General features: G+C 63.8%; 2 protein-coding genes across 3 annotated transcripts; one reads left to right on the top strand and one right to left on the bottom strand.

Moving 5' to 3' along the window:
• Window positions 1-1,863: 1,863 nt before the first annotated feature.
• MSRB1 (methionine sulfoxide reductase B1) lies at window positions 1,864-4,810 on the bottom strand. Its single transcript, XM_075515171.1, has 4 exons — window positions 4,730-4,810; window positions 4,040-4,182; window positions 3,805-3,919; window positions 1,864-3,140 (listed from the first exon to the last, which is right to left on the bottom strand). Exons 1-4 carry the CDS (start codon window positions 4,782-4,784, stop codon window positions 3,109-3,111), a joined length of 345 nt encoding a protein of 114 aa, XP_075371286.1. The 5' UTR covers window positions 4,785-4,810; the 3' UTR covers window positions 1,864-3,108.
• Window positions 4,811-5,191: 381 nt separating this feature from the next.
• Window positions 5,192-15,925, top strand: LOC142415948 (testis-expressed protein 2-like). Of its 2 annotated transcripts, none has more exons than XM_075514914.1 (13): window positions 5,192-5,549; window positions 8,620-8,787; window positions 10,323-11,248; window positions 11,409-11,609; window positions 11,699-12,002; window positions 12,328-12,545; window positions 12,747-12,893; window positions 13,003-13,102; window positions 13,266-13,398; window positions 13,509-13,646; window positions 13,892-14,104; window positions 14,444-14,564; window positions 15,326-15,925. In XM_075514914.1, the coding sequence occupies exons 3-13, from the start codon at window positions 10,340-10,342 to the stop codon at window positions 15,449-15,451; spliced, it is 2,610 nt and encodes an 869-aa protein (XP_075371029.1). In that variant the 5' UTR covers window positions 5,192-5,549; window positions 8,620-8,787; window positions 10,323-10,339; the 3' UTR covers window positions 15,452-15,925. The 2 variants fall into 2 exon arrangements, with proteins under 2 accessions (XP_075371029.1, XP_075371028.1); XM_075514913.1 differs by having other exon boundaries at window positions 12,720-12,893.
• The last annotated feature ends 81 nt before the right edge of the window (window positions 15,926-16,006 follow it).

Raw genomic sequence — 16,006 nt, 5'->3', positions numbered from 1 at the left:
TAAACAACCAGGGAAGTTTGCGTCGGCCTGGTAACGTAATTCAATTTCTGTCATTAAAGCCCCGTCGCTGATGTGGGGCCGCTTTTGTCCGACTAAGCAAAATCCTCTTATTAAGCCAGAATTGTCATTAGTGTGATAATAAAATGAGGGGGACTGGCAGAGGGGAAGGACTGGCCGCAGCCCAGCAGAGGCGATGGGGATGCCCGCTGCCGCGGAGCGAGGGAAGGAAGGGCAGAGCGGGTTTCCTCCCACCCCGAGCACCCGGGACCCCGCGGTGCCGGGGGTGGCTATGGGGTGCTCAGCGGAGCTGGGAAGGGGCAGGGATGGGATCTGCCCCGCGAGGGTCACATCCTGCACCCTCGGCACCCGGCGCTGCCGATACCCCTGGCCAAAATCCAAAATCCCCGCTGGCGTTGGTGGCTCTGGCCAGATTTTCCCAGGAAAACGTCCCATCCTTATTTAAAGCAGCCTGAGTTGTTTGTTTGGTTTTTTTTTTTTTTTTTTGTGGCTCCGGGTGATTTTCCTTCTGGTCGCTGCACGGGTGGCCCCACGGGAAGCCGAGCCCACTCGCCGTGCCCACCCCAGCCTCCTCCTTCCCTCCCTGCAACGCCTGGGGAAGGGTTAGGAAAAGCACTTGCACCCTCCCGTGCCCGCGTCCACGAACTGCAAGGCAGCGTGGAAGCACGGCTGGGCCCCCCGTGGCACACGGTGCCGGACAGCCCCCGAGTGGGAGGAATCATCGCCGGCCCCTCGACGTCGGCACTCCCAAGGAGGTTTCCTTCCACTGCAGCGTCTCAGAGGAAACCACCCCAAAAAAGACCTTCCTTGCCAGCGCCCTGGGCGAGGGCCGGCGGGGCGGGAGGCGTCCCCGGGACGGATGCTCCCACCGCGCTCCAGGGTGGGAGGCAAAGGGGCAGCTCCTGCCCTCCGGAGCTCGCACGGAGGTCGCCAGACCAGGGGCAAAGCGGCAGATCAGAGGATTAATCGGTCGAAAAGCAGCTTGAACCTTCAGGCTGGAACTTGATTAGCACTTAGAGCCGGAGGCCGTCCCGCGCGTGGGGAAGGTGGCAAGGGCAGTGCCACGGGCCACGAGCCAGCAGCAGGGCAGGAGGGAGACGCAGCGCTGGCTCCTGCGCTCCAGAGCACACTTTACCCCCTTGGAGGAGGGAACTGGAGCCTGGCAAAGCCCAGCTCAAGCCTCCAGCCTCCATGAACCCGGCATCCAACCCTGCCGGGGCGAAGAGACGCCTGGGAGGCAGAGAAGGGTTGTAGCTTCCAGTCTTGCAGGCAGCTTCGTGAGACACCGCTAAAACTCATACCCCTTCTGTCCAGAAAACCCTGCCAGCCCAGGAGGTACTAAGAACACACGATGAAACAAGCTAAAACCAGCTTCAGTTGGGCAAAAATGCTAACTGGGCTGAAAAGAAAACCTTTCCCAATGGAAGTTTTGACCCCAGGAATGCCCGAAGGCCTCCAGTGCATCAGCATCCCCCTTTCACATGGCAAAACCCGGCGTAACGGTAACAGATATAGGATAGAACCACACGCACCCACCTCAGGCCAAGCCTTTGGGTTGCGAGAGCGTGCTGGATGAGAGACCGTGTGCGTCCACGCCTCCGGTCACCGGGTCCACGACCGGAGACAGAGACCCCAGATGAAATCTGCTCTCAGCTTTCTGGCCAGGGCTTTGCACCTGCGTTTGTACCTGCATTTGTGCCTGCCCTGCACACATCCCACTGCCGGCACAGCCTGCCCCTCCTCACATCCAAAACTGGAAAATCGAGCAGAGTAGGAATCCCAGGACAGATGCACCAGGGTGCCATCATCAGTGCTTTTTAAAAAAAAAAGAGCTTATTTCTCCAACACAGTGAATCAGTGCTTTATTTTCAGTATTCCAAGAGGTACAAGACCAGCAGTGAGCTCCAGGTAATGAGCTGGCGCGTTGCACTTTTTATCGGTGCCCTCGTACCGGCGGGATTGAGGCAAAATGCATGCAGAGAAAAGCCTCCGACGTGCCCCGAGCGCAGCTGCACCGAACAGTGCCAGCAGCACAGCCTCACCAAACCACTCGTGCGTTGCACGAGAGCTGCACCACCAGACCCACGGGTCAGCAAAAGGTTTGCTGTCTTCAAAAATCCTCACGTATCGATTTCAGAGGAGGATTTGGTTTCTGGGAGAGGGAGGGAAGGCCATGAATCAGATGCTGAATTAAGGAGAAATCAGTGTCACAGCCCTTCCGAGCGCAGAGGGAATGCAGACGTGATTCCTAAAGCCTGAGTTGTGCAAAGTGCAGCCCGTGAGCCCGATTCTGGCCTCCCTTGCACCAGTGTACAGCAAGGAGGAACCGTTGGTGCCCCTGGGCTTTATAGCACAGTGATAAATCTGGTGTAAGGCCAAGTCAGAATCAAGCCCAGAGGACACATGAAATCTAGAACTGCCTCTACTGTGTGCAAGATGGGTAGAGGGGTAAAATACCTGGATGCTGTCTAGCAGGATCATAAAATCATCCTTGCCCTAGCACCCGGGAAGGGTTTATATAGGGCAATTCATACCATGATCCCAGCCCAGAATAGCACCAGAGATTAACCCAGACTCTGACCTCAGCTAATCCGGCGTTACTCCCTGGAAATGCCAACAGAACGACTCTGGATTGCATCGGTGCCACGCCAGAATCAGCCCCTCCTGGCTGTGGCCTGGAAGGTGTCCTGGCGCGGCTGAAGTCAACAGCAAAACGGCCCCAGAGCTCAGCAGAGGCAGGACCGCAGGCACGTTGGGGAGAACAGACGGTTGGGGGGGGGTAAGGGTGGGTAAAATGAAGAGCTGTAGCCTTTGCATCACCCCAATTCGTGTGAAACACCCTCGGGCACAGGTCATACAACCCGCCACCCAGCAAGCACAGAGCTTCAGCAACCCCATTTTCCCCTCGCCTCCTCCGCGCTCCTCCCGGCACCCCGAATCGGAGCAGCCTTGAGGGGGGAACCGGCCCGGGGAAGCCAGGAGCAGCTTTGGGGTCTCTCTTGCTCCCAGTGCCCCCCTGGCCGGACGGTGCACCCCAAGGTGTGAACGCAGGATCAGCCCAAGAGCAGTGTGCCAAGTAGAGCAGCTCGCTTACTTCTCCTTCAGGTCCTTGTCTGCTTTGCCTAAAAGAAGGGGAGGAAAAATCAGGGCTCGTGCTTCTTGCTCCAGAACCCCCAGCCCTTTTTATACGGGTATTTTGCGACACGCAGCTAACATCTCACAACCACGGCAGTCCGACAAGCAGGACAGCAAGTCGCGGCCGGGGTGCTGCCCTGAACTCGGCCTCCCAAAGCCTTTTTCTGACTCTGGGAAAGCGAACAGCACGATAACCACAACGGCAAGAAGCCCTGCCCTTCCCCACAGACCCGCTCCCTACCTGTAGGGCAGCTGCAATATTCAGAGCTTCCACGAGGAGTGAACCAGCAAACTCTCCCAGCCCCGTTTATGCCATGGCAGGAGCTCCCTGCCCTCGCCTGGCATCACCAGCAGAAACCCCCCCAACGCTCGGCCGCCCCTCGGACACGCGAAGACCTGCGGCCGCATCCGGGAGCTCCAGCCCGCTCTGCGTTTCACGGTGGGAGGTCAGGGAGCCCTCGCCGAGCCGCCAGCTGAGCAGACCGACGCACGTGGGATTTGTGGAGGATGCGAGCGGCTCTTTGGCTTACCTCAACAGCCAGCTACGCCCCGCCGAAAGCAGCGCATCGCACGCAGCGTGGCCTGGCTTATGAGCAGCTTCCCCAAAAATAACTACGTGGGCTGAAACAGCTGCCAAGCCGCAGCCTGTACCTTTCGGGATGAACTTCAGCGAGCTGCTGAATATTCAGAAGCGGGACTGCCCCCTCTTCGGCCCGTCATTGAGGAACTCATGGCCGAGCCCGCTGCCACACTTGCCGCAAGACACCTAGAAATGCAAGGAGAGGGTTTGACCGGAAGCGGTCTTTCTCAGCAGACAGGCTCCTGAAAAAAAGCCCGTGGGGTTTTTTTTTTTTTTGCTGCTTCCCAAGGGTTTCGGAATCGGCACCTTTAAAGCCCCTGGCCGCTCCTTGCGCTTGGACACGCTGTCCTCGTGGACGGTCTCGGTGAAGGCTGGCCATGGGGACGAGTGCTCGTACTTCGCACGGCTGGAGAACAGCTCATGGCCGCACTTGGCACAGACGTAGATGCCTGGGGAGGGCGGCAGGAGAGGGGTCAGTGCTGGGGGGCAGCCCCCCGGCCCCGCTCCCTGGCCAGCTCCCACCAGCGACTGCCGGGGATCGGGGGGCAGCGGTGGGGACACGCCGGCAGGGTGACATGGGACACTCGCGCTGGACTTTGCCCGCCTGGGCCGCTGCCAGCTGCTGCTGCCAGACCCCCAGGGCCAGGCAGGGGGGTGGGGGCTTTTGGGACCCACATCCGCTGTAGGGGCTCCTCTACAGGGTGGGTCCGCTCCGAGCCAGCCCCTATGGGGACCCCCCCCCACCTTTGTAGGCGGCATCTCCCCCATCCCTCCCCCTCCCAGCCCCATGGGGGGGGATCCCCCCACAAGGACCCCAGAGAGGGGACCCCCAGCCCGGTCCCCACGGGTGGAGGATGCCCCCAGGAAGGACACCCACCCCCACGCCCCCTCCCCACACCCCCGGGACCGCAGCTCCGGCGGGGGACCCCCCCCCCCCCCGGGGGGACCCCCCCGGCCCCTCGGGGAGCCCCCCCCAGCGCCCCCGGCCCCGCTCACCCGGCTGGAAGTGATCCTTGAACGCCTCGCCCCCGAGGAAGGAGCAGAAGGACATGGCTGCGCCCGCCGCCCCGGCCCGGTTCCGCCCGCCCCGGCCCCGCCCCGGCCCCGCCCCTGCCCCGCCCCGCCGCCGCCGCGCCGCCCCGCGGCCGGCAGGGGGCGCTGTGGGGCACGCGGTACCGGGGGGGTCCCGGTACCCGGGGGGGGGAGGGGCCGCTGCGCCCCGCGCCCCCCCCCCCCCCCCCCCCCGCCATGGGAAACCCCGGGCCGGGCCCCGCGGCCCCGCGAAGGGTGAGGAGGGGGCGGGGGGGCCGCCCCGCCGGGCTGCGGGCCGGGGATGCGCGGGGGGGCGCGGGGCGGAGCGGGGCGGAGCGGGGACCGGCACCGTCTTGCGGATGCTCCGGCACCGCCGGCCGGAGCGGGGCGAGCTCCGGCCCGGCACCGGTCATCCACACCCGGCAGCGGGACCGGGACGGACCCTCCGCCTCCAGCACCGGGTCTTCACCCCCGGCCCCGGCCCCGGCCCCGACCCTCCTCTCCCGCCGCCGGCATCAGTCCTTGGATCCCGGCACCGGGACCGGCCGGCCTCCTTCAGCGCCGGCACCGGCACCGTCTCTTCTTCCCCGGCACAGGTCCGGTCCTTGCCCGGCACCGGGGCTGACCCTCCTCCTCCTCCTTTCCTCCCCTCCCCTGCCGCGGCCCCGCTTCTCCCCCGGCACTGGGACCAGCCCGTCTCCCCGGCGGCATCGGGACGGCTCGTCCCTCTCCGGCACCAGGACCGACCCTTCCCCGGCTCACCGGGACCTCCCGTCCGGCCCAGGTACCGGCGCTGCGGGAGCGGGGCACCCGCGGGGAGGGGGCCGGGGCCGGGGCCGGGGCAGGCGCAGCCCCCCCAGCAGCGCTGCCCAGGGTGGGCGATGGAGGTTGGGCAGCTCTTGGGGTGAACCGGGGGCTCCCCCACCACGCACACGCCAGGGTCTCGGTGGATGGGGACCACCCGTCCGGCCACCCCAGGAGCGCAGAGCCAGGGGTCACCCGTGGGGACCCTCCCCAGGGAGGCCAGCGTGGGGAGGCGGCACGGGGTCTGAGCTGTGTCCCTTCGTGGGGTGCGTGGGGCGCCCGGAGAGGAGGAGGCAGCAGCCCGGCATGTGGCAAGGTAAGGGCTTTGAAGGTGAACCGCAGGCAGCCGGCTCCTTGGCAGGCTCCGGGAGGGGATGAGCTGCATGCGGTTTCCTTTTCCTTCCAAAAAAACAGGCACCGCAAATCTCTTCTCCCCTAGTTTCATCTGAGGACCCTTGGATGAGGCCTCGTCCAGTGGGCTCTCATGGAAATTGCACCTTCCTTGGTGCAAGAGCAAAAATGCCAGTGCCCTTCGGACAGAACCTGGGGACTGTCCCGAGGAGCCGGCCCTGCTGCCGGAGCCCTGCGGCCCGCAGCAGAGCACTTGGACGGGCCCTGCTCCTTGATGCCAACGGACGTGTCCATCAGCCAGGAGCTCAACCCGGGGCTGTGCCCGGCGTGGAAATCCCCGCGTGGGGCCAGCGCTGGCGGTGCTCCTGCCCGCTGGATGCTGCCGCTTTGAATTAGGTCAGGCTTTCATCTCGGGCAGGCTGAGCTCCCCGCTCCAGCCCCAGGGATTGATGATTCGTGGCAGGCGCCCGGGCAGGGGAAGGAAGGGGCTCTCGCTGCAGCACCGTGGGGCGGCGGGGAGCCGAGGACGCGCCGTGTCACCGCGCGGAGAACGGATGACGTCCTGTTTTGAAAGCACCTTCCTTATGATCCACCGAGATCAGACGAGCAGGGTGTCAGGAAAGGCTCCAAATAGACTCAAGGGACGTGCACACCTGCGGGGCGCAGATTTTCAGCCAGTGGAAGGAGCCACAGAGGCTGCCAGGACCTCGTGTCCCAGCAGCATCGTCCACCCGGGTGTCTGCTGCTAACCAGAAAGCCTTTCCAGAAGGTGAAGCTGTGCCTGTGCTAAGAAGAGATGGGTGAGCCGGCCGAGTCCTTCCCCAGGGCTGTGTCCTGGTGACACCAGCGCTGAGAGCTCTCCTGTGAGCTGCAAGGGCCACACCACGAGGGATGCGAAGGTCTCGGGACAGTCCAGGCTCCTTTTGCTCCATGATGGCCACCCCGAGTTAGTAGCTGCTCTCGGCATCAGCAGCAGCCTCTGTGCAGGGAGGTATGGGAGACGGGCCGAGGACGGGGACGGCTGAGGCACGGGGGCGAAGCGAAGTCCGTAGCGGCGGAAAGGCTGAGCTCAACCCTGGGACAGCACAGGCTGGCGGGGAGGCTTTGGGAGTGGGTCACCGGGGGACCAGACCGGGTGCTGGGGCTGGGTGCTCTGAGCATGCAGCAGGCACAGCCGCCCTGGAGCCGTTCGTGCGGTGCCGAAGCCTGTCCGGCTCCTCGCTCCCCCAGTGGCGTGAAATCTGCTCCAGTATCCACCAGTAAACCCCCTGAGAAGGAGCGATGTGATGTGGAAGCAGGAGCGGGAGATGGAGCTGGGATCCCGCGCTGCCCTACCCATTGCCCAAAGTTCTGTCTCGAGGTTGCAGTGAGACTTTCTTCAAAGCCCTGCGCTCCTTAATCACAGGATAATGCAGAGAGCTCTCCAGTTACAGCGCTAATAACCACAGCAATTTGGTTTCTGTAGCGGTATATTGTGGAGATAATTAGATGAGGGATTTCCAGCTCGTTTGGCTCTGGGTGACGAAAGCCTCCTCTGTGCCCAGGCAGAGCTGCGCCCCCGTCCCCGCCAGCAGCCCCAGCCCTCCGCCCCCAGCCACAGGCACCGCTAATTAACTGGAGAGGGCTGCTGGAAATTAATTTTTCAACCAACTCTCCCTGATTTCACAATAAAAGCAAACACCGGTTGGGCGGTGCCCTCCTGGGAGCGAGCGGCTCAGGGCGCTGATGGGGCAGACCCCAGCGTGGGGAAACTTTCTCTTTCCGAGCGGTTCGTAGGTATTGCACCCTTGGGTGAGCTAGTGCCGTGCCGTGCCGTGCCGTACCGTGCCGTGCCGCAAAGGCTCCTGCTGCCTCAAAGACACCAGCACAGTCCAGGCTGCAGCTTGTCTCTGTATCAGGTCAAGTCCAAGCCCTGAATTTGAACCAGAGCTGAGAGCAAGGAGCAGAAATTCAGAGCCTGGGTCCAGCGGAGAGGCTTGCTGATGTTTATGGCTTCGGTGTTTTCAAGAGCGGCGAGGGGGCTCAGCAGTCATTAGGGTCTTGTGTCCCTGCCCAGCTGGGGCACGCGCAGCTCTCGAGGCTCTGCAGAGATGCGCCCTTCCCTGTCCCAAGCACCAAGTGTGAAGCCGCTGCCGTCCCCATCCGTCCATCACCCAGCCATGCCCACCCATTGCCCCCGGCATTTGATGAAAATGCTTGCAAGGACCTTCGTATTCAAGTTATCCTGTAAAGAGCAAAGAGAATCCCCCCACCCTGCACATGCCCGTGGTCACAGGCTGGGGACAAGCTCTGAGCTGGAAGGTGGGTTAGCGCTGACACCGAGGAGCCGGCTCCAGGGACATCTCTGGGCTCGTATTTGCTCTCTGAACCCTGAGACAGTAGCGAAGCCTTCACCGGGGCTGCTCCGCATGGACCCTCCATCTCGGGGTGCTGGTGGTCCAGCCGTGGCACCCAGCGGGCTCCATCCCCGGTGCTCCCCACCCCCCCGGCCACCCACGCTCCCCAGAGGTGACTGCATTTCAGCAGCGTATCTATAGCCCCCGCTGTACTTGACGTCCCTGCCAGATGAAAACTCCCATACAAACCCAGGCTATTATTATCTCCGTCTTCCACTGTGCTAATGGTCTCTCAGGAAACAGTCATCTTTTTTTTTTTTTCCCCTCTCTCTCTCTCTCTCTTTTTTTTTTTTTTTTTTTAAGCTTTTAAAACCCACGAATCCTGGAGCGGTGGTAAGGAAAAGCCAGGCACGGCGGAGCAGAGCACCGAGCCCTCGCCAAGCGCAGGGGAGCCGGCGTCCCCCTAACCCGGTGGGGACAGGCAGCGGCAGGCGGGCAGGACCAGCCGAGGACCAGCCCCGGGGCTTTCTGGTAGGCATGGCCGAGGGCTGGGGAGGGCAGTGGGCAGCACTGGGGATACTGGGGGATGGCTGCGGCATGGGGAAACCTGTGCGATGAGGGGCAAGTGGGGGTCCGGGCTGCCCCCCACCTGCCATGCCTGGGCAGGAGGTGTACAGGGCCCCGCAGCATCGGGGTAGGAGTTCCTTCTCAGGCCCAGCTTTGCCGCTCATTTTCCTCTGCTCACTCCCCGTTTTGGTGTTTCGGTGCTTTGTGCGGTGCCCCGGACTGCTCCGTCTGCCGGGGGGTGCCGGTGGTGCCGGCAGTGCCAGCAGCCCTGCCAACGGGCTGGATAGTGCCAGCCCCGCAGCCGGGGTTTCTCCCGGGTGCTGGGTATCACCGGGGTAATCACCCGTGGATTATTTGGGGTTAACAAGTGGCTCCTGTAAATCAGAAGCAAAGCAAAAGCCACAAAGCGTGAGATTACATAAACGGCGCTGGAGGCAGCTGCGGCACAGCCTGTAATTAATTCGTGGCAGTGAAGTGCTTTGAAGATCCAGGGCGACGCGGATGCTGGGTGTGAGGCAGCCCGAGGGGCGGCACCCGCCGGCGGCAGGGTCCTGCTCAGCCCCGGCTCCCACGGGACGGTATCCCCGCTCCTGCCGCAGGGACGCTGCGAGGGGAAGGGGCGGCGGCGGAGCTCGAGCACCCCACGAACCTGCTGGGTGCTGGGTCCAGCCCCGCGATGGCCCTGCAGAGCCCACCCTGCAGCCTCATCCTCCCTCCCAAAATCACACACGCACGGCTCGGGAGCAGGGCCGGCCCCGTTGCTTTGGCAGGAGTGCGGCGACGGAGGGATCACAGTGGCTGTTGGGGACGGGGCGACGCTTTGCCATGGCCAGGAACAGCCTCAGGGCTACAGAAACTTTACGTGTTAGGAAAACTTTTGTGCCCCTCCAGTAAAAACAGAGATTACCGACCCCCTGCTTCCAGAGCATCCTCACGCTGAACTGGGGCCACAGCTTGGGCTTGTTTCTTTTCAGGTTTAGGCAATGCGTTAAGCAAAGGCCAAACCACTGTCGGTTAAGTGAGAAACGTTTAGAGGAGTCGGAGAGCCCTGCCCGCTGGCGTTGCAGCCTCCTCACAGCCCTTGCACTGGGACCAGCCTAACGTCCTGATGCGGGAAAATCCCCCTTGTTTCGCTGCAGACCTGGCTCACGGCTCCGGGGTCTCGGAGGCCCCGTTGCTAATTGCCTGGCTGAGGTTTATCCTCATTATCCAAACGGTTCCCCGCATGCTGTCATTGAGCTCATCGTACCCTGGTGCCTGCCCTGTCCCGTCCCCGCCGGGATGCGCAGGGAGAGGCACGAGCCTCCTGTCTGCTGGCACGGGTGGCCCCAAGGGCATCCCGAAATAGGGATCACCCAGTGACGAGGTGACGAGGTCCCCGGGGACCCCCCGCTCCTGCTCGGCAGCTCCTGGTGATGGGGAAGGCAGGACCGGGGCAGGGACATACTGTGCCTCGAGGTGGCACGAAGCTGAGCTGCTTCCTCCCGTTCCCTCGGCAGCACCGGTGCCGTCGGCGATGCGAGCGATGGCAGACCAGGCTGCGGTGGCAGCGGACGCCTCTCCAACCCTGGCACCGTCCCCAGGCTCACCTCGGCGCGGGGACACCGATGGGCTGACACCCCATCCCACCGGCACCAGGGAGGAGGGCGGTGGCCGGGACGGCTGCGGGCTCGTTTTTGCCATGGACGGGGACGTGAAGCCTGCTCCCTCGCCCCAGCCCGGGGGGATGCTCCTGGCCGACCTCCCGCGGGTCCCCCAGCCCCGGCTGAGCCCGGCCAAGTCCCGCACGGCCCCATCCTCCCCCAGCATCTCCCCGTCGGAGAGCCGCGCCGCCCTGCTCCGGCTGCGGGAGGCCAGGCTGGAGGACACCAAGAGGCGGCTGTCGGAGGCCGTGCAGGAGCCCCTCAGCCGGCTCAGCCGGCTCATGGCCGAGGAGAGCGGCCCCGCGCCCCGGGCGAAGGCGGGCACCGGGGGGCAGGAGACGGGGGGCAGCCCGGGGCAGGCGGGAGGCCGCGGGGCCGGGGGACGCCGGGCACGGGACTGGAGCCCCTGGGAGCCCACCCTGAACTGCCGCTACGAGATCTGCTCCTACGGGGATGTGATCCAGGTGGTGGAGGTGGCGCAGCGGGATGCCAAACCCCAGCTGCCACCCTCCGAGGAGCCGCCGCCGGCACAGCCGGGGGCCACGGTGCCGGGCAGAGCCCTTGCCTCCATCGCCCTCCTCGCCTACGGCTACTTCGTCCTGCCGCTGCCGCCCTACGCCGCTGGCCTCTGCCTGGGGCTCATCTGCGGGCTGGTGCTGGGCTTCCTCGCCGTCCTCCTCCTCGTGCCGAAGCCTCCGCCCAGGGTCCCCGCACAGGGACCGCGGGGCCGCCTGCGCCCCGAGCTGCTCCCGGGGGAGCTGTGGGAAACCCACCGCCTCCAGGTAGGAGAGGGCTGGTCCGGGAGGGGGTGCTGGGCGGCGGCTGGAGGGGAGCCCAGGGTTCGGGGTGCAGCACTGAGAGGGTGCCGAGCCCGCAGCGGGTGCAGGCTGCCGCCCCGTACGGCACAGCGGGAAGCAGCCGGCACCCTCTCCTCCCACCCAGGGCTGGATGAACCAGCTGCACGTCTACGACCCTGAGCTTTTCCACCCCTCGCTCACGCACTCGGTGCTCGCCACGCTGGATGGGGCCACCCTCAAGCTCTCCTACCCCAAGAGCAACATCCCGCGCCGAGCCACCTTTGAGGAGGAAATCCTCGATGCCACCTTCGTCAGCCACCGCTGCTACAACCTGACCGATGCCAAGGTGAGCCTGGCGGTGCCAGGGACGCTCCCACGGGGACCCCCGACACCCCACACCCTGGCCCGGCCTCACCGCCGCTCTCGGTGTTGCAGGTCTTCCTCTGCCCCCCCAGCCTGGCCCGAAAGCGGACGTGGAACCAGAAATACCCCATCTGCGTCCTCCTCCCTGACCCGGCGGAGGTGGAGTGCAGGAGCAGCGAGGAGCGCGACACGGAGCTGCAGAGGGATGAAGGGACAAAGAAGGCACCGGTGCCGGGGCAGGATGTCCCGGGGGACTGCAGGGAGAGGTGCCTGTACCTCTTCGGGCGGACGGGGAGGGAGAAGGAGGAGTGGTTCCAGCACCTCGTGCAAGCCTCCCGCGGGACACCCAGCAGCAGCCACGGCGAAGCCAGGGCAGGTGAGAAGCGGCCGTCGTGGCCTCTGCTCTGTGCCGGGACTGATCCGCGGCGGGAGCTGCAGGTGTGCCGGGAGGACGAGCCCTTGGCAGGCAGCAGTGGGCGGGGGGGGACATGAAGGAGCCCAGAGCATTGCCAAGAGCATCTGCAGCAGCAGGGAGAGCTTGGAGGATCCCCCTCGCCAGCATAGGATGGGTGGCATGTCACCGGCATCACGGACGGGCAGCGTGTCACCACATGCGCGTCGCGGCGCATCGCCACGCCAGGTGCATCACAGCCGGGTGGCACGTCACCTCTCGTGCCATCCTGACCCACTCGTGTCCCCAGGCGTGGGACCGGCTCCGCAGAGCAGCGGTAGCAGCAGCGGAGGGAGCGCTGAGGACATCCCCTCCGCCGTCCCACCCAAGGACCTGGCGGGAAGCGTCCGACAGAAGATTTTCCTGGATTACAGCACCTACATGGCCCGGTTCGTGCCAGCGCAGGTGGGGGGCAGCCTGGACCAGAGCCCCTCTCACAGAGCCCTGGGCAGCCCCACGCCCACAAAGGTGAGTGGGACAAATCGAGTGCTAAGCGGAGGCTGACGGACCCTGCGTGCTGCCTCTTCCAGTCCCGTGGTTCCTCTCCTCCCTCCCCGTGCCCACGGTTTGAGCAGCCAAGCCGTGGTGCAGGGGAGCACCCGGCCAGTGGGTCCCACCGCTCACGGGGCCACCTTGCTCCAGGGGCTCGTGGCTTCCGTCCCTCCGCAGCTCGGCGAGGACGGGGCCGGGCGCGGCGAGGTGTGCATGGCCTGGATGAACGCGCTGGTGGGGCGCATCTTCTGGGACTTCCTCCGGGAGCGATACTGGGCCGAGCAGGTGTCTAGCAAGATCCAGAAGAAGCTGAGCAAGATCAAGGTGAGAGGCAGGAGCATCACAGCACCCACGGGAGCCCCGTCCCTTCCCTGAGGCCCCAGGGCAGGTGCCAGGCTGCGATGACCGTCCCCTTGTGGTTTCCCTCCATCAGCTCCCGTATTTCATGAATGAGCTGACGCTGACGGAGCTGGACATGGGCACATCCATCCCCTCCGTCCTCAGTGCGTCCAACCCCACTGTCAATGACCGAGGTAAGAGTCCCGCAGAGCAGCGGGGACCCCAGGGCTGGCTCCACGGCAGCTGTTATTGAGGTGCCAGCCCGATCCCCGAAGCAGGGAGGTTTCGGCAGGCACACGAGCAGCTCTCGGCCCCTGCGGTGCTGACAGGGGCTCGCCCCGTCCCTCTCCCCGGCAGGGCTCTGGGTGGACATGGAGGTCACCTACAGCGGCTCGTTGCAGATGACGCTGGAGACGAAGATGAACCTCTGCAAGCTGGGGAAGGAGAACGCTGCAGAGGAGAGCGGCCCGGCAGAGGCAGGCGGAGAGGGGTAAGGAGACTGTGCACGGCTGGGTTTCATCCTCCTCCTTCTCTTGCCTGAGCGAGGCGAGAGGGTGCTGGCCCCAGGGCACCCCCCGTGACGCTCCTTGGGGCTCGCAGGGCCAGGCCACGGCTGATCCTGCTGGCAGACAGCGATGCGGAGTCGTCCAGCGCCGGCTCCTCCGACGAGGAAGACGTAGCCACTGCAGAGCCCACGGGAGCCCTGGGGGAGCGGGTCCCGCCGCCTGGCACCGAGGGGTAAGGGGCTGGTCGGGGTCTGCGCCATGGGGAGATGCCGGGGGAGGCACGGTGCTACGCCAGCACAGGGGCTCGGGGCCGGTTTCCCCGGGAAGGCACACACAGGCACCCCGGCACATCGTGGCAGCCCTTCAGAGGGGACTCCTGTCCCTGCGGGGTGCTGCGGCAGGCGGCTGGGGGATGCCGAAACCCAGCACGGCTCTGGGTCTCACCCTGCTGCTGAGCCGTGACTCCCCTTGCTTTAGCCACGTCAGCGGCAACAGCACGAGCCGGAAGATCCTGCGCTTTGTGGATAAGATCGCCAAGTCCAAGTACTTCCAGAAAGCCACTGAAAACGAGTTCATCAAAAAGAAGATTGAGGAGGTTTCCAACACGCCACTGCTGCTGACGGTGGAGGTGCAGGAGCTGGCAGGCACCTTGGCCGTGAACATCCCACCGCCACCAACGGACCGTGTCTGGTACCAGCTCTCCTTCCTCCCATGCGGGGACACACGCGCATCCTCCTTCCAGCTCCCCCTGCTCCCTGCGGCTCGGCCAAGGAGCCAGCTCTGGGGCTTCGGGTTCATCTGGGGTGCCAGCAAGCCAGGGCTGTTCTCCCAAAGGGACTCACAGACCTCAGAGTCGTTCCTCCTGGTCTCCACCCAGGCCGAGACAAGATCTGGGGACCCAGAGCTCCCGCTGCAACCCAGCCACCTCCTCCCAGGAGGCAGGTCCCTAAAACCCAGCAGTGGGGCCGCATGGGCTGTGCCACCTATTCGGGACGTGATGCTTTCTGCCTCTTTCCTTTCCCCTCGCAGGTACAGCTTCCGAGTCCCGCCCCAGCTGGAGCTGAAGGTGCGCCCGAAGCTGGGCGAGCGGGAGGTGACGTTCCTCCATGTCACCGAGTGGATCGAGAAGAAGCTGCAGCATGAATTTCAGGTGCCTGGTCTGTTAAAGGGCTCAGCGAACCTTGCTGAAGCGTGGGCATCGCTGCGATCAGGGATAATCAGACCTCGGTTTGGGCCAGGGTTATCTCTACAAAAAACCAACATCTGACCTGGTCTGTCCGGCTTTGGACAGTCAAGAAACACAACCTAAGTAACCAGCTGCGAGGGCTGGTGCTCTGAGCTCTAGAATGCTTGAGGAAAAGCAATTTCCTCCCCGTATGTGCAGCCCTGCCCCAAGCAGGGGGATTAGGACTGTCAGCAAGTTTGGGAGATTTACCATCACCAAGTCAGCAATCTCCCATCACAAGGTACTTGCTGGTTTGTCTTCAGCCTCTCACCTTTGAGACCACCGGTCAAAGAGCAGAAATGTCCCCACAGATATTTGGGTACCCAAATCACTGAGATTTGGGTGCTTTGGCTGCTTTTGCAAAAGAGCTGCCCATTTGAATGGCTGCAAAGTGCTGGTCCCTGCCCTCTGCCATGACTACTCTTGAAGCCATACATGCAGGTAAGCAGGGCAAATTAAAACTGCTCCTGCTTGTCCCCATCCTGAGACATCCGTAGCTGGTAGTCCTCTAGGGCCAGGCATAGCCAGCTGCTGATGAGGGGACGGGAGCCCAGGACCTTCTGTTCGCAGTCCTGGTCTCTGACCCGAGTGTGGCTCCTGCCACGGCCACTTCCCAGCACATGTGTCACCAGTCAGGTAGCGGTATTCCAAACCACTTATTTGTTATTCCGGATTCCTCTTTTCAGAAAATTTTGGTGATGCCAAACATGGACGATCTCATCATTCCCATCATGCGCTCTGGCCTGGATCCTCAGCCGCCCACCGGGGGACTGCCCAGGGACCTACCAGCCAAGGGAGAGAAGAGGCTCTGAAGCACAGGCCCACGGGCAGGGCAGAGACACTGCGCAGAGCTCGGGGACCTCGCTGGGACACGGAGCCAGCCAGGGCCTGACCACTGACTGCGTCCAGGGCTATGCCGTGGGGTCTGAGCTTCTCGGTTCGTCTCATCCTCAGCACTTTTGTAGATGAGCCTCCTCCTTAAATACTGCAAGCACGTTCAGAGCAGAACCGGACCCAGGGCAAGGGGTTTGCTGGAGACCCAAGAACTTCATGCACCTCCTACAGGGTTCCCAGGACTCCTGGTCAAGGGGGCAGCTCTGGACCAGCGGAGGGCTGGGCTTTCCACGGTCTGGTTCCCAAAGAGGGTGCAGGACGCCCAGACCAGTTCTGCACTGAAGGAGTTGTGATCACCACTGATCCAAGACATCACAGCTCCAAGACACATCACACCCTCCCCGCAGGCAGCTGGACTGCAAGGAGAACAGGGGTGGGAAATGAGTCCAAAATCTGAATAAATCCATCACTGCCCAGTCTTACCTAGCAGCCATCTTATTGTACACAAGTTCCCACATCTGCTGAGGATGCCG

Source organism: Mycteria americana, chromosome 12, assembly GCF_035582795.1.
Source record: "Mycteria americana isolate JAX WOST 10 ecotype Jacksonville Zoo and Gardens chromosome 12, USCA_MyAme_1.0, whole genome shotgun sequence".
Classification (NCBI taxonomy): domain Eukaryota; kingdom Metazoa; phylum Chordata; class Aves; order Ciconiiformes; family Ciconiidae; genus Mycteria; species Mycteria americana.
The sequence above is the reverse complement of the archived record's forward strand: the minus strand, read 5'-3'. Positions and strand labels throughout refer to the sequence as shown.

Coding starts and splice junctions, on each gene's coding strand:
- LOC142415948 (XM_075514913.1), top strand. CDS start 10,340: ATGCGAGCGATGGCAGACCAGGCTGCGGTGGCAGCGGACGCCTCTCCA. Junction 12,546..12,719: donor GCAGCCCCACGCCCACAAAG/GTGAGTGGGACA, acceptor ACCTTGCTCCAG/GGGCTCGTGGCTTCCGTCCC. Junction 12,894..13,002: donor AGAAGCTGAGCAAGATCAAG/GTGAGAGGCAGG, acceptor TCCCTCCATCAG/CTCCCGTATTTCATGAATGA.